General features: G+C 42.9%; 1 protein-coding gene across 4 annotated transcripts in view; it reads right to left on the reverse strand.

The window, feature by feature from the left end:
- The window catches only part of LOC123377333 (H(+)/Cl(-) exchange transporter 5), a 104,725-nt gene that overhangs the window by 21,525 nt on the left and 69,566 nt on the right, over positions 1 to 13,634 (reverse strand). For all 4 annotated transcript variants that reach the window (XM_045030103.1, XM_045030104.1, XM_045030107.1 and 1 more), the window contains 3 exons: positions 5,028 to 5,179; positions 2,583 to 2,682; positions 884 to 1,071 (listed from right to left, as the gene is read on the reverse strand). In XM_045030103.1, the coding sequence (XP_044886038.1) occupies positions 884 to 1,071; positions 2,583 to 2,682; positions 5,028 to 5,179 (440 nt within the window). The remainder of the gene's footprint in view (positions 1 to 883; positions 1,072 to 2,582; positions 2,683 to 5,027; positions 5,180 to 13,634) is intronic.

Raw genomic sequence — 13,634 nt, forward strand, 5'->3', positions numbered from 1 at the left:
AGTGGGATATCTTGTGAGCATAGAGTACATTGGCTAATAAAGTGGACCATGTGAGGACAGGCTTAACTTATAGGATAAAGATATACACCACTATTTGAACAAATATGAATGTCCTACTTATTAAACAAACTGGTACAGAACACAAGCTCTTAATCCTGTTCTAAAAAAAAAAATCAGCAAATTCTGCATTGCCCTAAAAAGATTTAAAACTATGCAAAAAACCCTTTGCGAGGCCAAGAACTCAAATGTGTGTTAGCACACTGATACCTTTACACAATGTAATAACTTTTCAGCTTCCCTCACTGGATAGAACATAAACATAACTAGGCTTGGAAGGATTCGATTTTTATTGGCAAATGTCGGTAAACATCAATTTCACTATATGCACCCAAACTGACAAAATATTTCTATCAATAATAATCAAAATTTACAGATAGGCAAAGAGAAATACTACTTGAGAAATTTGATCTGAGGATATTTACTTGATATATTTTGCCATGTGATTTTGAAAATTTGCATCTCAACAATTAGCGAGCTTTAAGTTTTGAATCTCAGTGTCTGTCACAAAATAATTGTCTGACATCCAATTGTCTGACACACCCCATAGTTTTATGCAATTGTGAAAATTTAAAAAAATGCTTACAAATAAACATTGATGTTATCCATCAAAATTATTAAAAAAATATTTAAAAAATCAAATTTGCCAAGCCTAAACATAAAGCAGTGGAGTTATTTTTATTCATACAACTGAAAAATGCCAGCATTGGGTGCTAAGATTGATGGACACTTCAGGCTTGAAGTATGCTTGCTTTACAGCAATAAACCCTGTGACTAAGTAAATGTGCAAAAAATAGACCAACAATTCATTCTTTTTACACCTCACCTCTCCATGGCCAATTATAAGCTGTGACCAGCTCTCCCACTCTGGGCACTTATCCCTATCCTCAAAGGTTGTCTCATTGGAGTTCCAGCAGCAGTGTTCATGGTTAAACCAGAAGCCTGACAGACACAGCCCTTCTTTCAAATCTGTCATCCAGTGGGCAGAGATGTCTATCAGACCAGCTAGAGAACCTAATGTGAAAAAGAAGATAAAAAAATTAGGAGTCTCAGAGACTGCTGGGATTTCCTGTACGTTACATCTCCTGTGGCATTCTGGTACATTTACCATAGGGCCAAACACAACCCTTGCAGTATTTACTTACGTACATACAATTTATGTTTGTTTGTTCTTTGAAGAGCTAAAGAGAAGATTCACCTATGGATGTTTTTAAATGTGTGTTGGAGAAAAGTGCCCCAATATTTCAACATTTGACAGACAAAAATTGCACCAAGTCCCACCCCAGGCATCAGAACATAATTCATTTTGTTTAGCAGGTAAGTTTTTCCAACATAAATATGGTGTGGCAGATAATTTTTGAGGTACAGAAGGGATAAGATCACATTTATGGAGCACCTGAACAAAAAAGGTCTCATGCTCTCTACAGCACTTTCGCACTAAATCTACTCTTATACTAACAACATTGACTCTGGGGCACGAGCAATGTAGGACTTGAAAGAAGCCATTTCCAATAGCCACTAGAAACCAAGAAAGTCACAGGTACGTGCCAAATGGAAGTAGGAGAAAGTTGGTAAGGAAACATGGTCTATGTTTTTGGGGTGATATTCCCATGATCCCTAACATCCTTAGAACAGATGCCTTCAGATGAGTTGTCCCCCACTTCCAACACTGCAGGAAACGTCACGTGTTTAATTACCAAGGTGGTGACCATGAATGGAGTCAACCTGATCTATATCAGTAAATCTGGGTACAATATATTCCAGAGGTCATGCTAGATGTTTAGCAATACTCTTCCAATGCACATTAATGAGAAAGGGCCACAACGAAGTATAATTTCCATGTGTCAATAGGTAAATTTTCTATGTAAATATGAATATATCCGCATCATTTCTTGTAAGAGTTTAGCTGCTGCCTGTTGGTTTATCACTGTTCCACTGGCTCCAGTTGCTTCTGATGTAGTTTAAAGCTATCTGCAAATCGGTCTCTCTGAAAGGTCTGGGAACTGGCTACCTGAGAGCCCCTCCTCCTTACCTTTATCCCATTGCAGCAATTAAAAATGAGCAAAAAATCTCCTACTGTCAGTCCCTGGAGTTGGCCTCTCTAGTACTGACAGGAGAGCTCGGGGCCCCAAACTTTGGAACTTGCTCCCTTTGGCTGCTGGCCAGAGCCATTCTTTGGTGACTGACAGGGTATGATGAAGATGACACGTTTCTCTTTGATTTAGGATTTTCTCCTTGTTGGGCTGAGTCTTCTATTTGCAGTGGTAACAGCAGACTTAGTATGCCAGTAAGGGGGATTCTAGCTTGTTTGATTTTTGTATCATGACACGCAGTCACTATGGCTGTAAGCGCTGAAATATAATTTCATATTCCACTACAAAACCATGTAAGCAGAAATGGCAGCACTCATCTCTGGACCAGAAAGTCACAGGCTCTGGTCACACAAGAGTTTGGGTTAGGAGGAATCAATGCAGACACTATAGTGCAGGACTGGGAATTCATTTTAAACTGTATTGTCTTCTCACCTGCTAACAGCCCTATGAGGAGCATCAACAGCCAACCAGAGAAGGCATCGCTCACGCTGTGAATCAGGGCCCATGTTGACTCTTTACTTTTACTAGCAATCTGGAGGAAAGGTTTAAAAAGGCAGACATTAAACATTCTTTAGCAGACACACTGACAGATCTATTTCAGAAGCAGATGTTTTTAATTAATCCTGGAAAAATACTAATAGTAACATCAGGGTCTCTCCCACCAATACAAAAAATTCAGAGTTAAGGTTCAAACACTGTCCTTTAATCACGTGATTGTACCCAGGAAATGCAGGGTTTCCAAAATCAAAACATCCAGTATTGCAAGCAATGCATTATGTAGAGTGGTTCAAGGACAATTAAGCTTCCCAAACCCAGGAAAATCAAAGAAAAGATTAAATCAAACTCTCACCTTAAATGTCTTTTCCCATTTAAACATACAAACTTGCATGTTATTCTTTAGTTCTCTCAAACCCAGCATTTTTACTATTAATAGGACTGTTGTCCTGAGCAGTTTGTGGAAACAGAACTACTTCAGAGCATTCCATGTCCACCTGTCATCATACCATGCACCTTCAATTAGTATACTAATTCCTAGATAGATACATATTTTTCAGCAGGGTACAAATGCTTAGTGTGTTCATTCTAGTCCCTTGACCTGGGAGGAATGACAGAGGATGGGCATTAATTTGAGCACTCAAGTAGACTCTGATCTGTGATAAACTCAATTCCTGAGATTGTCAAGACCTTGCGTGTGTGTATAAATCCCCATTAATGGAAAGGTTCTTTCAACATGGCTTTTCAGGCCACACATTTTGGTTCAGAGGTATTCAACTGTCCTGAGGAGGTCTCTTAATACTTAGACACAGTTCTGAGTCTCAAGATCAAGGTTGATAACTTCTTCTAAGGCTCTGCCCTATAAAGTTTACCTAACATTTGAGACTACTTTAAGTTTGTTCATCTTACTGCTCTTGAAGGCTGTATGAAAGGATCAAATGGGGGGTATTGAGCACACTAACAATTCTGATGCAAGTCCCAGTACATAGTCCATTATTCCTCCTGGGTAAAAGACCCATTGGCCAAACAACAAATCCCCATTACCTGGAATAAAAAAAGGTTAGCAGACACCTTTCTGGCTGAAGGATTTTAATTACTTGTTTCTTTAGATTTTGCCTTTTAGCAGCAAAAACCGAATTGTTTATGAGCATAGCTACTACTGATCCAGTGAGGCTGGGGGAGGGAGTTTTTGGAAAGGATAAATTATCTGCTGTAGGTTTCTTTTTATGGTTGCAATCTGATCTTTTTGGCCAGTTAGTAATTTTTGGTTTGACCTGGTCTGAATTTGTTTGTACAGAGGAGGTAGCACTATTAGCAGCGTGTCTGGGCATTTCTCAACGAGGCTATTCATGCCAATCTCCGATTTTTCATTTTCTTTTCTATGCAATCCCTTTGGTTTAGTTCCCATCATAGACAGCGATGAAGGAGCTGTGAGGGTGGGAGGAATCATGCTTGAAGCATCTACACAGCTGCTTACAGAGTCGTTGAGTACTTGTTCCTCTTTGGGATAGTCTGAGCATCACACAAGATTGTCACCTTTCCCTGTGTTGACTGGCAGTCTTAGATTTGGGAACTCCTCACTTGTTAAGACAGAGGCTACTGTGTCATGCTCAATGTAACTTTCAAAAGAATACTTTGGCAAACAGAGTTACATTTAATATGCTTAGGCCACTCATTGCCCTATAAAAAGCTTGCCAACAAGTGTCTTATGATACAGGAGCATGTCAGTGAGCTTAATTCCCCATTTAAGGCACTCTCTGCCATTCTAAACCAATTCCTTCACCACACACAACCAGAAAGCGCTGGGGAAGGAACTCATGAGTTACTTCACTTTAGTCTTCTCCAACAGAGAACATGTTTTCAAGGCTGAAAATTAATGACTACGTTTTTATTGTTTGATAATAGCCATTATGTGATCAAAAAGAAATCTCTCTCTTCCTTACAAAGAAAACCATGCACATAGTATGTTCGCTATCTTCCTCAGTTCAGATATTATCCCCTAATAATAGTAATGCAGTTCCCAGAAACCTCCCACATCCTGGATGCAGAGAAACTCAGGAAAAGATGGGATAAATTCAGTTGGCTCAATTCCTCAATCCCGCGTGCCATTCCGAGAGACTAACAATCCTTGCACAGAGATGCAGGGCTCATACAGCTGGTACATTTTGATGTCTGGTAAAATTTTGTACCACTTCCTTGGACTAAAAGATCACCTGTGGAATAGTGCTCGGGTCACTCACTGGGAGAAACCCCTCCACCTTCAGATACTCCTGTAAGTGTCCCAAGATTAAAGTATTCAGAGACAAGGAGATAGAGGTTTATATGCAGACAATTCTGCTTTGCACCACCAGCGAAAAGCAAAGCAATTAGAAACAAACTTACCTCTCTGTGCCTGTCCCGGTCTCTGGACTTTTCTCTCACCCAGTCTATAGTATTGAAATCTTCATAGGTACCCACACCAGGCAGAGGTTCCTCCAGAAAATCCATCATCTGGCTTGTGCCATTCATCCCTCCTCCATTGTATAAGGAGAACCCTGAAAATCAAAACGAATGAAAGGTAAGAGCATCTGCATTAATTCCAACATTCTCCACCTCTTAGGATGCCAATAGAGCTGATGAATGCAGTCCTAGGTAAAGGCAGGTAGTTATTCAATCACTCCTTGAGCACACAGATTTGTTGAGAGAACAAGTCAGCCTACCAGTGACTAAGTAGCGCAACGTACTCATGCATTAGATACGCTCGTGTTCTCAAAGACCATAGTGAATAATGGTTCACATCATAAAACCACCCTGTAACGTGACATAACCACAATTGTCTGTCCAAGGATGACCAAGGAACAATACAGAGCGGAGTGGGCTGGCATTAACGTCTGGCAGTAGCCACTGATATTAGTCCCTGGCTTTCATGAGTACGACCGACAATACCCCCTGGAGGGATTCATAACTATACCTTGCTGTATTGGGAAAGTGGAGAGCAACTTAGTCCTATTTAAAACTACAGCAAATATTTTCAAAAAATATCAAAAAATCAAAGTGTTACAGCTGGCAGAGCAGAGGATGAGCAGTCCTGGGAGCAAGTCCTGAGTGAGGCGTTCATTTGGTAGCTACTCCAACAGATTAGAGAGATGCGGGAGGCATAGAAAGCAAAAAGCATTAGCCAAAAGGCTTCAAAAACTTACCCTACAAACCACTAACCCAGGACTCCTCAACAGGCTGATATACACTGGGGTGTCCCAAGCCACTTTGTCTCCTGCAGGCTGGAATGGAAGATCCTGGTCTGCAACCAACTGAACTCTGATCTCCCAGATAAAGCAATCCCTCCCAACACAACTAAATCCATTAATGCTGCACCTCATCACAAAAAGCAGCAGCTCCTAATAAATCAAGTGAAAATGGCCTCTCACCCCACAATAAATTTATTTATAGCAACTCCGCACACAAATCAGCGTTGTGCAGCCCCGTCCTTGCAATAAATCCATTCATCGTAGATCTTCCCTCCTCCCTGCAAGTCTCAGAGCCCTCTGCTCTGGTGGATGGATCCCTGCATAGCGCTCTGCAAACCCCTCTTCCTCCCAAAACACTCATCTGCTAAAAGCAGTACCTAGAGCAGCTGACCCTGAGGAGCAGCCCTGGGTTACGCTTCGCTTACACTTGGAAGAGAATCTCTCTCCTCCCAAATGTAAAGACTAGAATTATTGGGGGGGGGGGGGGGCGGGGAAAGAAAGATGGATTTTTCGAGACCTGGTGTTAAGACATCTTCAACCATCAGTATCACTGACCTATACAGAGTAGCATTTAAGAAAATGCATGCTAAAAACAGGAGGCAAGTAGGGAAAAGAGAAACAGCTCCATAATGAAGATGACAATAGCAGCAAGCAACATAATGCTAGAAAAAACAAAACCAACAAGAGATACTGCTGTGTATGAATTGTATTAGAGCACAGCAAAGAGGTCTCAACTGAGACTGGGACCTTGTTGTAATAGCCACTGTATATACACATACTAAGAGTTCATGCCTCCAGGAGCTGACAACCTAAATAGACAAGGTAAGACAAAGGGTGGGAAGGAAAACAGGCACAGAGGGGAAGTAAAATTATTTGCCCAAGGTGAAAAGATGAGAACACAACCCAGATCTCCTGACACTCGGTCCAGTGGCCTACCCATGTTCTCCCCCAAGAATAAAGCCACTGAACATGAAGCCAAGAGAAGAAAAGTGTGCCCCTTTGTGATGAGTCTGAAATGCATTTTTCTTATGTGATAAAAATGTAACTTCTCCACCTGCAAAATATTCATTAATCCATTGCTGCATTAATATTCTGTTTTAGAGACAATTTAAATCACTTTTAATCCGAAAAAAGCCTTAAAACACATCAACCTAACATTTGTTCTCTGCCCCTTTGAAACGTGCTTCTTAAAGTGCTTTTTCACATGATTTGAAGATATGAAGGGGCTAGAACAAAGGGCGTGGGGAAGTAAAACAAAGGTCTTTTAAACCCTATCCAAGGAAATCAAGCGGCTTTTTTGACAGATTAATATATGTGGAACAAATTCTTCCTGTGTAAATCAGACCAAGCCTTCATTCCTTTATGTATGCAGGCACAAACCTTTGATCCTGGTCAATACCAGTGGATTCCTTTAATACTTACTCCATGTATTTTTTTCTTCTAAAGCCCACAGATGTTCAAGCAGCAAGGACTCCCCAGGTTACAATGAGAATTAAGTTAGTTAATGGAGATTTTACCCATGAATAATGGTGTTGCAGTCAGTTTTGCCTCCTTTAAGGAAGCTTTCATTTTACAGGCATTCCCTCTCATAAGTTTTCTCTACAGACCAAGTAATTCAAGGCTTCCCAATTCTTACTGAGGCCTCAGGTACTAGCTTTTAATCATTAATGAAATGAAAAATGTAATCGCAAGCTAAAGGCAAAAAGCACAATAAAATGTGCTCTTGGAAGGGTTGCTTGAAGAACTGTTACCAGCTAACAAATGCCGCTGAATGGTGGGTGTCAGGAGGCCCTGTAAGATGACTTCATACATGCTGACCTAGTTTTATTGATTGCTAGATTAAGCTCATAAATGAGTATAGAGCATTTTCCTCCGCCCTCTGAAGATCACTTATTGTAGGAGAGAAAATGTTTCTGAAGAAACTTTACCTTAGAACCATGACTTACAGAAATTAATTTATGAACCACACATTCTGGAGCATTCTGTTGGCTGTAAGAGTACCCTTAAGGTGTTAGGACCCCTTGATTTTCTTTTACAGTCCTTACAAGAACATCCAGCAACATTTGTAACTTACAGAAGCACCCAAAGATTCTCAGACAGGTTGTATGGCAGAACATTCCAACACCTTTGCTAAAAGGAGGCATCTCATGCAGTGGAATGTCCAATATGCTGACTCTGGACAGAATGGACAAGGCAGGGACATTAAGAGAAAGCTCTACTGGATGCCAGTGATGGCACTCCAGCTTTACACTCACCTGCAACTCTGCCCCAGGTATGGGGGGATGTAGGGGGTAGATTGGTGATACACTCACTGCACTCTAAATTTGGAGAGTCAGAGCACATGTAAATGTATTATAAAGCAGCAAGAAGTTTCACAAATGAGTCTCCCAGTCACTGGAACACAGAATCTGGAGATCCCTTAAAAATATATAATACAAATTGCTCTTTAGCAGCCCATCAACACCCAGGATTCCCCCAAACTCTGAAGCATTTAACAAAGCAAGTGCCAGTCCATGCAGTCCTCAGAACACAGACTCAGCAGCTAGTAAATCTATTATATGCTCACCCGGCGCAAGTACACTACTGTGATACAGCTCCCTTAAAGAGCTATCCAGAAAGGGTGTACTGCTCTATTATACAAGGAGTTCATAGATTCTGAAACCAAAAGGACCATTTTCATCATCTAGTCCAGGGGTGGGCAAACTTTTTGCCCGAGGGCCACATCGAGATGTGAAACTGTATGGAGGGCCGGGTAGGGAAGGCTGTGCCTCCCCAAACAGCCTGGCCCCTGCCCACTATCCAACCCCTCCCACCTACTGGCCCCCTCAGAACCCCCCACTCATCCAACCTCCCCCCTCCTTGTCCCCTGACCGCCCTGTCCCAGGACTCCCGCCCCTAACTGCCACCCCCGGGACTCCACCCGCTATCTCACTCCCCACCCCCACCCCCGCAGAACCTCTGCCCTATCCAACTGCCTCCTGTTCCCCATCACCTGACCGTCCCCCCGCCAGAACCTCCACCCCATCCAACCACCTCCTGCTCCCTGTCCCCTGACTACCCCCCCGAGATCACCTGCCCCTTAGCCAGCCCCCCAGCCCCATGGCTGCAGGGGAGGGGGAATTGCGAGGAAAGGGCCCAGGGCTAGCCTCCCAGGCCAGGAGCTCAGGGGCCGGGCAAGACCGCTCGCAGGCCGTGGTTTGCCCACCTCTGATCTAGTCTGACCTCCTATATAAACACAGAACAGAGAACTGCCCCAAAATAATTCCTAGAGTGGATCTTTTAGAAGAACATCCAATCTGGATTTAAAAGCTGGTAGTGAAACACCCACCACAGCCCTTGGTAAATTATTCCAATGGTTAAGTACACTCCTCATTTAAAACGTACACCTCATGTCCAGTCTGAGTTTGTCTAGCTTCAACTTCCAGCCATTGTATCGTGTTATACCTTGCTCTGCTAGACTGAAGAGCCCACTATTAAATAGTTGTTCCACATGTCGGTACTCAGACTGTAATAAAGTCACCCCTTAACCATCTATTTGTTATGCTAAATAGATCTTTGATCATCATTCTAAGGCATGTTTTTAATCCTTTAATAATTTCTCGTGGCTCTTCTCTGACCTCTCTTTAATTTAGCAACATCCTTCTTGAACTGTGGGCATCAGAACCAGACAGGATTCCAGCAGCAGTTGCACCAGTGCCAAATACAGAGGTAAAATAACCTCTCTGCTCCTACTTGAGATTCCCCTGCTTATGCATCCCAGAATTGCATTAGCTCTTTTGGATGCAGCATCACATTAGGAGTTCGTATTCTATAGATTATCCACCACTGCTTCCCAGGACAGAGTTCTCCATCCTATAAGTATGGCCTACTTTCTTTGCTCCTAGATGTACACATTTACATTTAGCAGTTATAACATGCATATTGTTAGCTTGCACCCAGTTTACTAAGTGAACTATATCGTGCTGAATCAGTGACCTGTCCTCTTCATTATTTACCACTCCCACAATGTTTGTGTCATCCACAAATGATGAGTGATGAAAGAAAACAAAACCAAGTCATTGATAAAAGTGTTGAATAGTGTAGGGCCAAGAACCAATCCCTGACGGACCCCAAAGGAGAAATACCCACTTGATGATTCACCATTTAGTTACATTTTGAGACCAGCCAGTTTTTAATCCATTTAATGTGTGCTATATGAATTTTATATCATTCGAGTTTATCAAAATGTCATGTGGTACCAAGTCAAACCCCTTACAGAAGTTTAGAGCATATTACATCAACACTATTACCTTTACCAACCAAACTTGTAATCTTTGTCAAAAATAGGTAAATTAGTTTGACAGAATGTATTTTCCATGAACTCATGTTGATTTCTATGAATTACATTACTCTCCTTTAATTTTTTATTTATCGAGTCCTGTTTTAGCCACTCCATTATCTTGCCCAGAATCAATATTAGGCTGACTGGCCTATAATTACCCAAGTCATCCCGTTTAACCTTTTTAAAAAAACTGGCACATTAGCTATCTCCCAGTCTTCTGGAATTTCTCCAGTGCTCCAAGACTTACTGAAAATCAGCATTAATGCTCCAACAAGTTTCTCAGCCAGCTCTTTCAAAACTCTTGGATGCAAGTTATCCAGACCTGCTGATTTTAAAATGTCTAACTTTAGTAGCTTCTGTTTAACATCTTCTAGAGATAGTAGTGGAATGGAAAAATCATCACCACCATATGAGAAGACTAAATCATCTGGTTTTTTCCCCCCAAATTCAGAACAGAAATATTTATTGAACACTTCTGCCTTTTCTACATTATTGCTAATTCTACCATTTCTATCTAGTAATAGACCAGTGCCACTGTCAGGATTCTTTTGTTTCTAAAATATTTAAATATCTCCTTATTGTACTTAACTCAGCTGGTCATCAATTTCATCTTATGTCCCTACATTTCCCTTATCAATTTTCTACAATTCTTAACTTCTGATTAATATTCATTAATATGATCTTCCCCTTTCTTCCATTTGTTATTTTATTTTTTACAGCGACTTTTTCCCTAAAGCAAGTTTTTTTTTTTGGTTTTTTTTTTAAACCAGCACGGCTTTCTTCCTCAGTTGTGGGATTGGGGCTTTTGGGGCACCTAATAAGGTGTTCTTAAATTATTCCCAATTATCATTCACATTTTTCTTATTAAATTCTTCCTCCCAGCTAATTTGGCTCAGAATTGTTTTCAGATTTGTGAAATTGGCCCTATTAAAGCAGTGTGTGTGTGTGTGTGTAATTATATATCTATATCTATGTATCACTATTCTGGACTTTATTCTTCCTGGACATTTTAACTGATCAAGTCATGATCACTTGTACCTAAGCTACGATTACTTTTAGTTCTGTGATCAGTTCCAGAATTCAGAATATAGAACTCCCATGTTGGCTGCCAACACTTTTTAAGTTAAGAAAACATCTAGAACGTTTAGAAACTCCAAGGATGTTTTAGTATTGATGGCATGAGGCCTCCAGCATGTTACTCAAATTGAAGTCCCCCATGATCACAGGGTTTTTTTTCCTTACACATTACAGATAGGTGTACAAGGAGATGGTCATCCTATTCCCTAGTGAGGTCTGTAGCAAACATTGTACTTGATCTGTTATGACATTGATCCATAAGCATTAGGGATAATTTTCTTCAAAGTTATCAGTGACTCGGAAACAAGTAATGCCATTTCTGACAGAGTGCCACTACCCTCCCCATTTCCCACCATCACTAGAGCCTTCCTAAAAGGGTTATATAACCATTGATTTTAACATTCCAATCATGTGAATCATCCCACCAGGTTTCAGTAATATCAACTAGATAGAATTTATGCTCATAAACGAGCAATTTCAATTCCTCGTCTGTTACCCTGAGCATTAGAGTATAGGCAATTAAAGAATTTTCTCTCTTTATGTCCTTCCTTTCCTTGGTTAATTTTGTTCAGCAAGAGTAGCGGTAGGAGAGAATTCACTCCATCTTCCATCAATGTGTGTGTACCAATAGACCAAGCCATGGTTTCAGAAGTCAGTTCAGCTACTTTTCATGGAAAATTATAAATCAAATTAAAAAAAACAAAACTTAGGGGAGGGAGAAGGAGAGGAAAAGGAGAGAATTACAACAGCTGAAATAAGCATTCAAATGTGTTTACTGTACTTATCAGACTGCACTGCAGTTTATACAGAATACTTTAAGAAAAATCATGATCCCCAAACCAGACAAACCTACAGTATCTTCCCAAACTCACTTCCCACAGGTTCTCAAGAAAGCCCCACAATCAATATCCTCCTCCCCAGTAAAAAGACTACCAGGTGAGTCTTGTAGCATACCTGTCCAGCATTGCAGAATGGCCTGTTTAATCTTGCTTCATTTCATTTGGTACAAAACTGACTAGGTTTACAGCCAAATTTTCTGAAAACATTCACAGATTTTGTAAGCCTGATGTGAAACCCCTGTGCCCAATTTTCAAGGGTGCTGAGCACACCCAGTTTCCATTGGAAGCATTCAAGAAATATTTAGCTTTGTCTGTCATCTGTGACACTGTCTTTATACTTGAGGATAGCAGCTTAAAAATAAAGAGTGGGTAAGCTGGTTTCAGCCTGGATAGCCTTTGCTGTTTAAATAACCCCACAAAAATCCCAAGCACTACCCTCTCCTGGAAAATAAAGGACAAAAACTGCTAACATTTGGAGCTCATACACAACTGGTACAGGCCATAACCTTCAGATAACTTTCAATCAGTATGCAGCTACCTGCAGTCGGTATGACCCAAGTATACTTCTACCACAAAAAAAAGAAATACCACCTATAATATACACCAGGGGTCTCAAACATGCGGCCCGCGGGCCGCATGCGGCCCGCGGAGCTCTTCCCTGCGGCCCGCGGAGCTCCCCAGGGGAGCTCCGCAGGGCCCCCCAAGAGAAAAGCGGAGGCTCCCGCCTCCGCCCCTCTCCTGGAGCCTCGGCGCATAGAGCGCCGAGTCTCCGTCCGAGCGCCTGAGCCCCGCCCCGATCCGAGCCGCGTGGGGAGGGGGCGGGGCTGGGAGCTCTGGGCTGAGCGCTGCGCTCGGCGTGGAGCTCCCAGCCCCGCCCCCTCACCACGCGGCTCTGAGCGGGACCGCCGGAGACGCGCTCGGGTAAGGGGGAAGGGGGCCGGGGCCGGGGCCGGAAGCGGGACCCGCCGGGGCCGGGCTGGGGGGGGGGAAGGGAAGCGCTCAGGGCTGGGGCAGAGGATTAGGGTGCGGGGGGATGAGGGGTTCATGATGTGGGGGCGCTCAGGGCTGGGGCAGAGGATTAGGGTGTGGGGGGATGAGGGCTCGGGCGGGGGCTGAGGATTAGGGTGCAGGGTCCTAGTGCCTGCCCTCCGCCAGTACTGGCAAGGCAGGCTTCCCTTACCCTGAGCCTCTCCAACCCCAAACCCTCAGCCCCAGCCAGAGCCCTCATTCCCCCCGCACCCTAATCCTCAGCCCCAGCCCTGAGCACCCCCACATCATGCACCCCTCATCCCTAATCCTCAGCCCCAGCCAGAGCCCTCATCCCCCCACACCCTAATCCTCTGCCCCAGCCCTGAGCGCCCCCACATCATGAACCCTCATCCCCCCGCACCCTAATCCTCTGCCCCAGCCCTGAGCGCCCCCACATCATGAACCCCTCATCCCCCCGCACCCTAATCCTCTGCCCCAGCCCTGAGCGCCCCCACATCATGAACCCCTCATCCACAGCCCTCACCGCACACTCCAAACC

Source organism: Mauremys mutica, chromosome 9 (assembly GCF_020497125.1).
Source record: "Mauremys mutica isolate MM-2020 ecotype Southern chromosome 9, ASM2049712v1, whole genome shotgun sequence".
Taxonomy (NCBI): Eukaryota; Metazoa; Chordata; order Testudines; family Geoemydidae; genus Mauremys; species Mauremys mutica.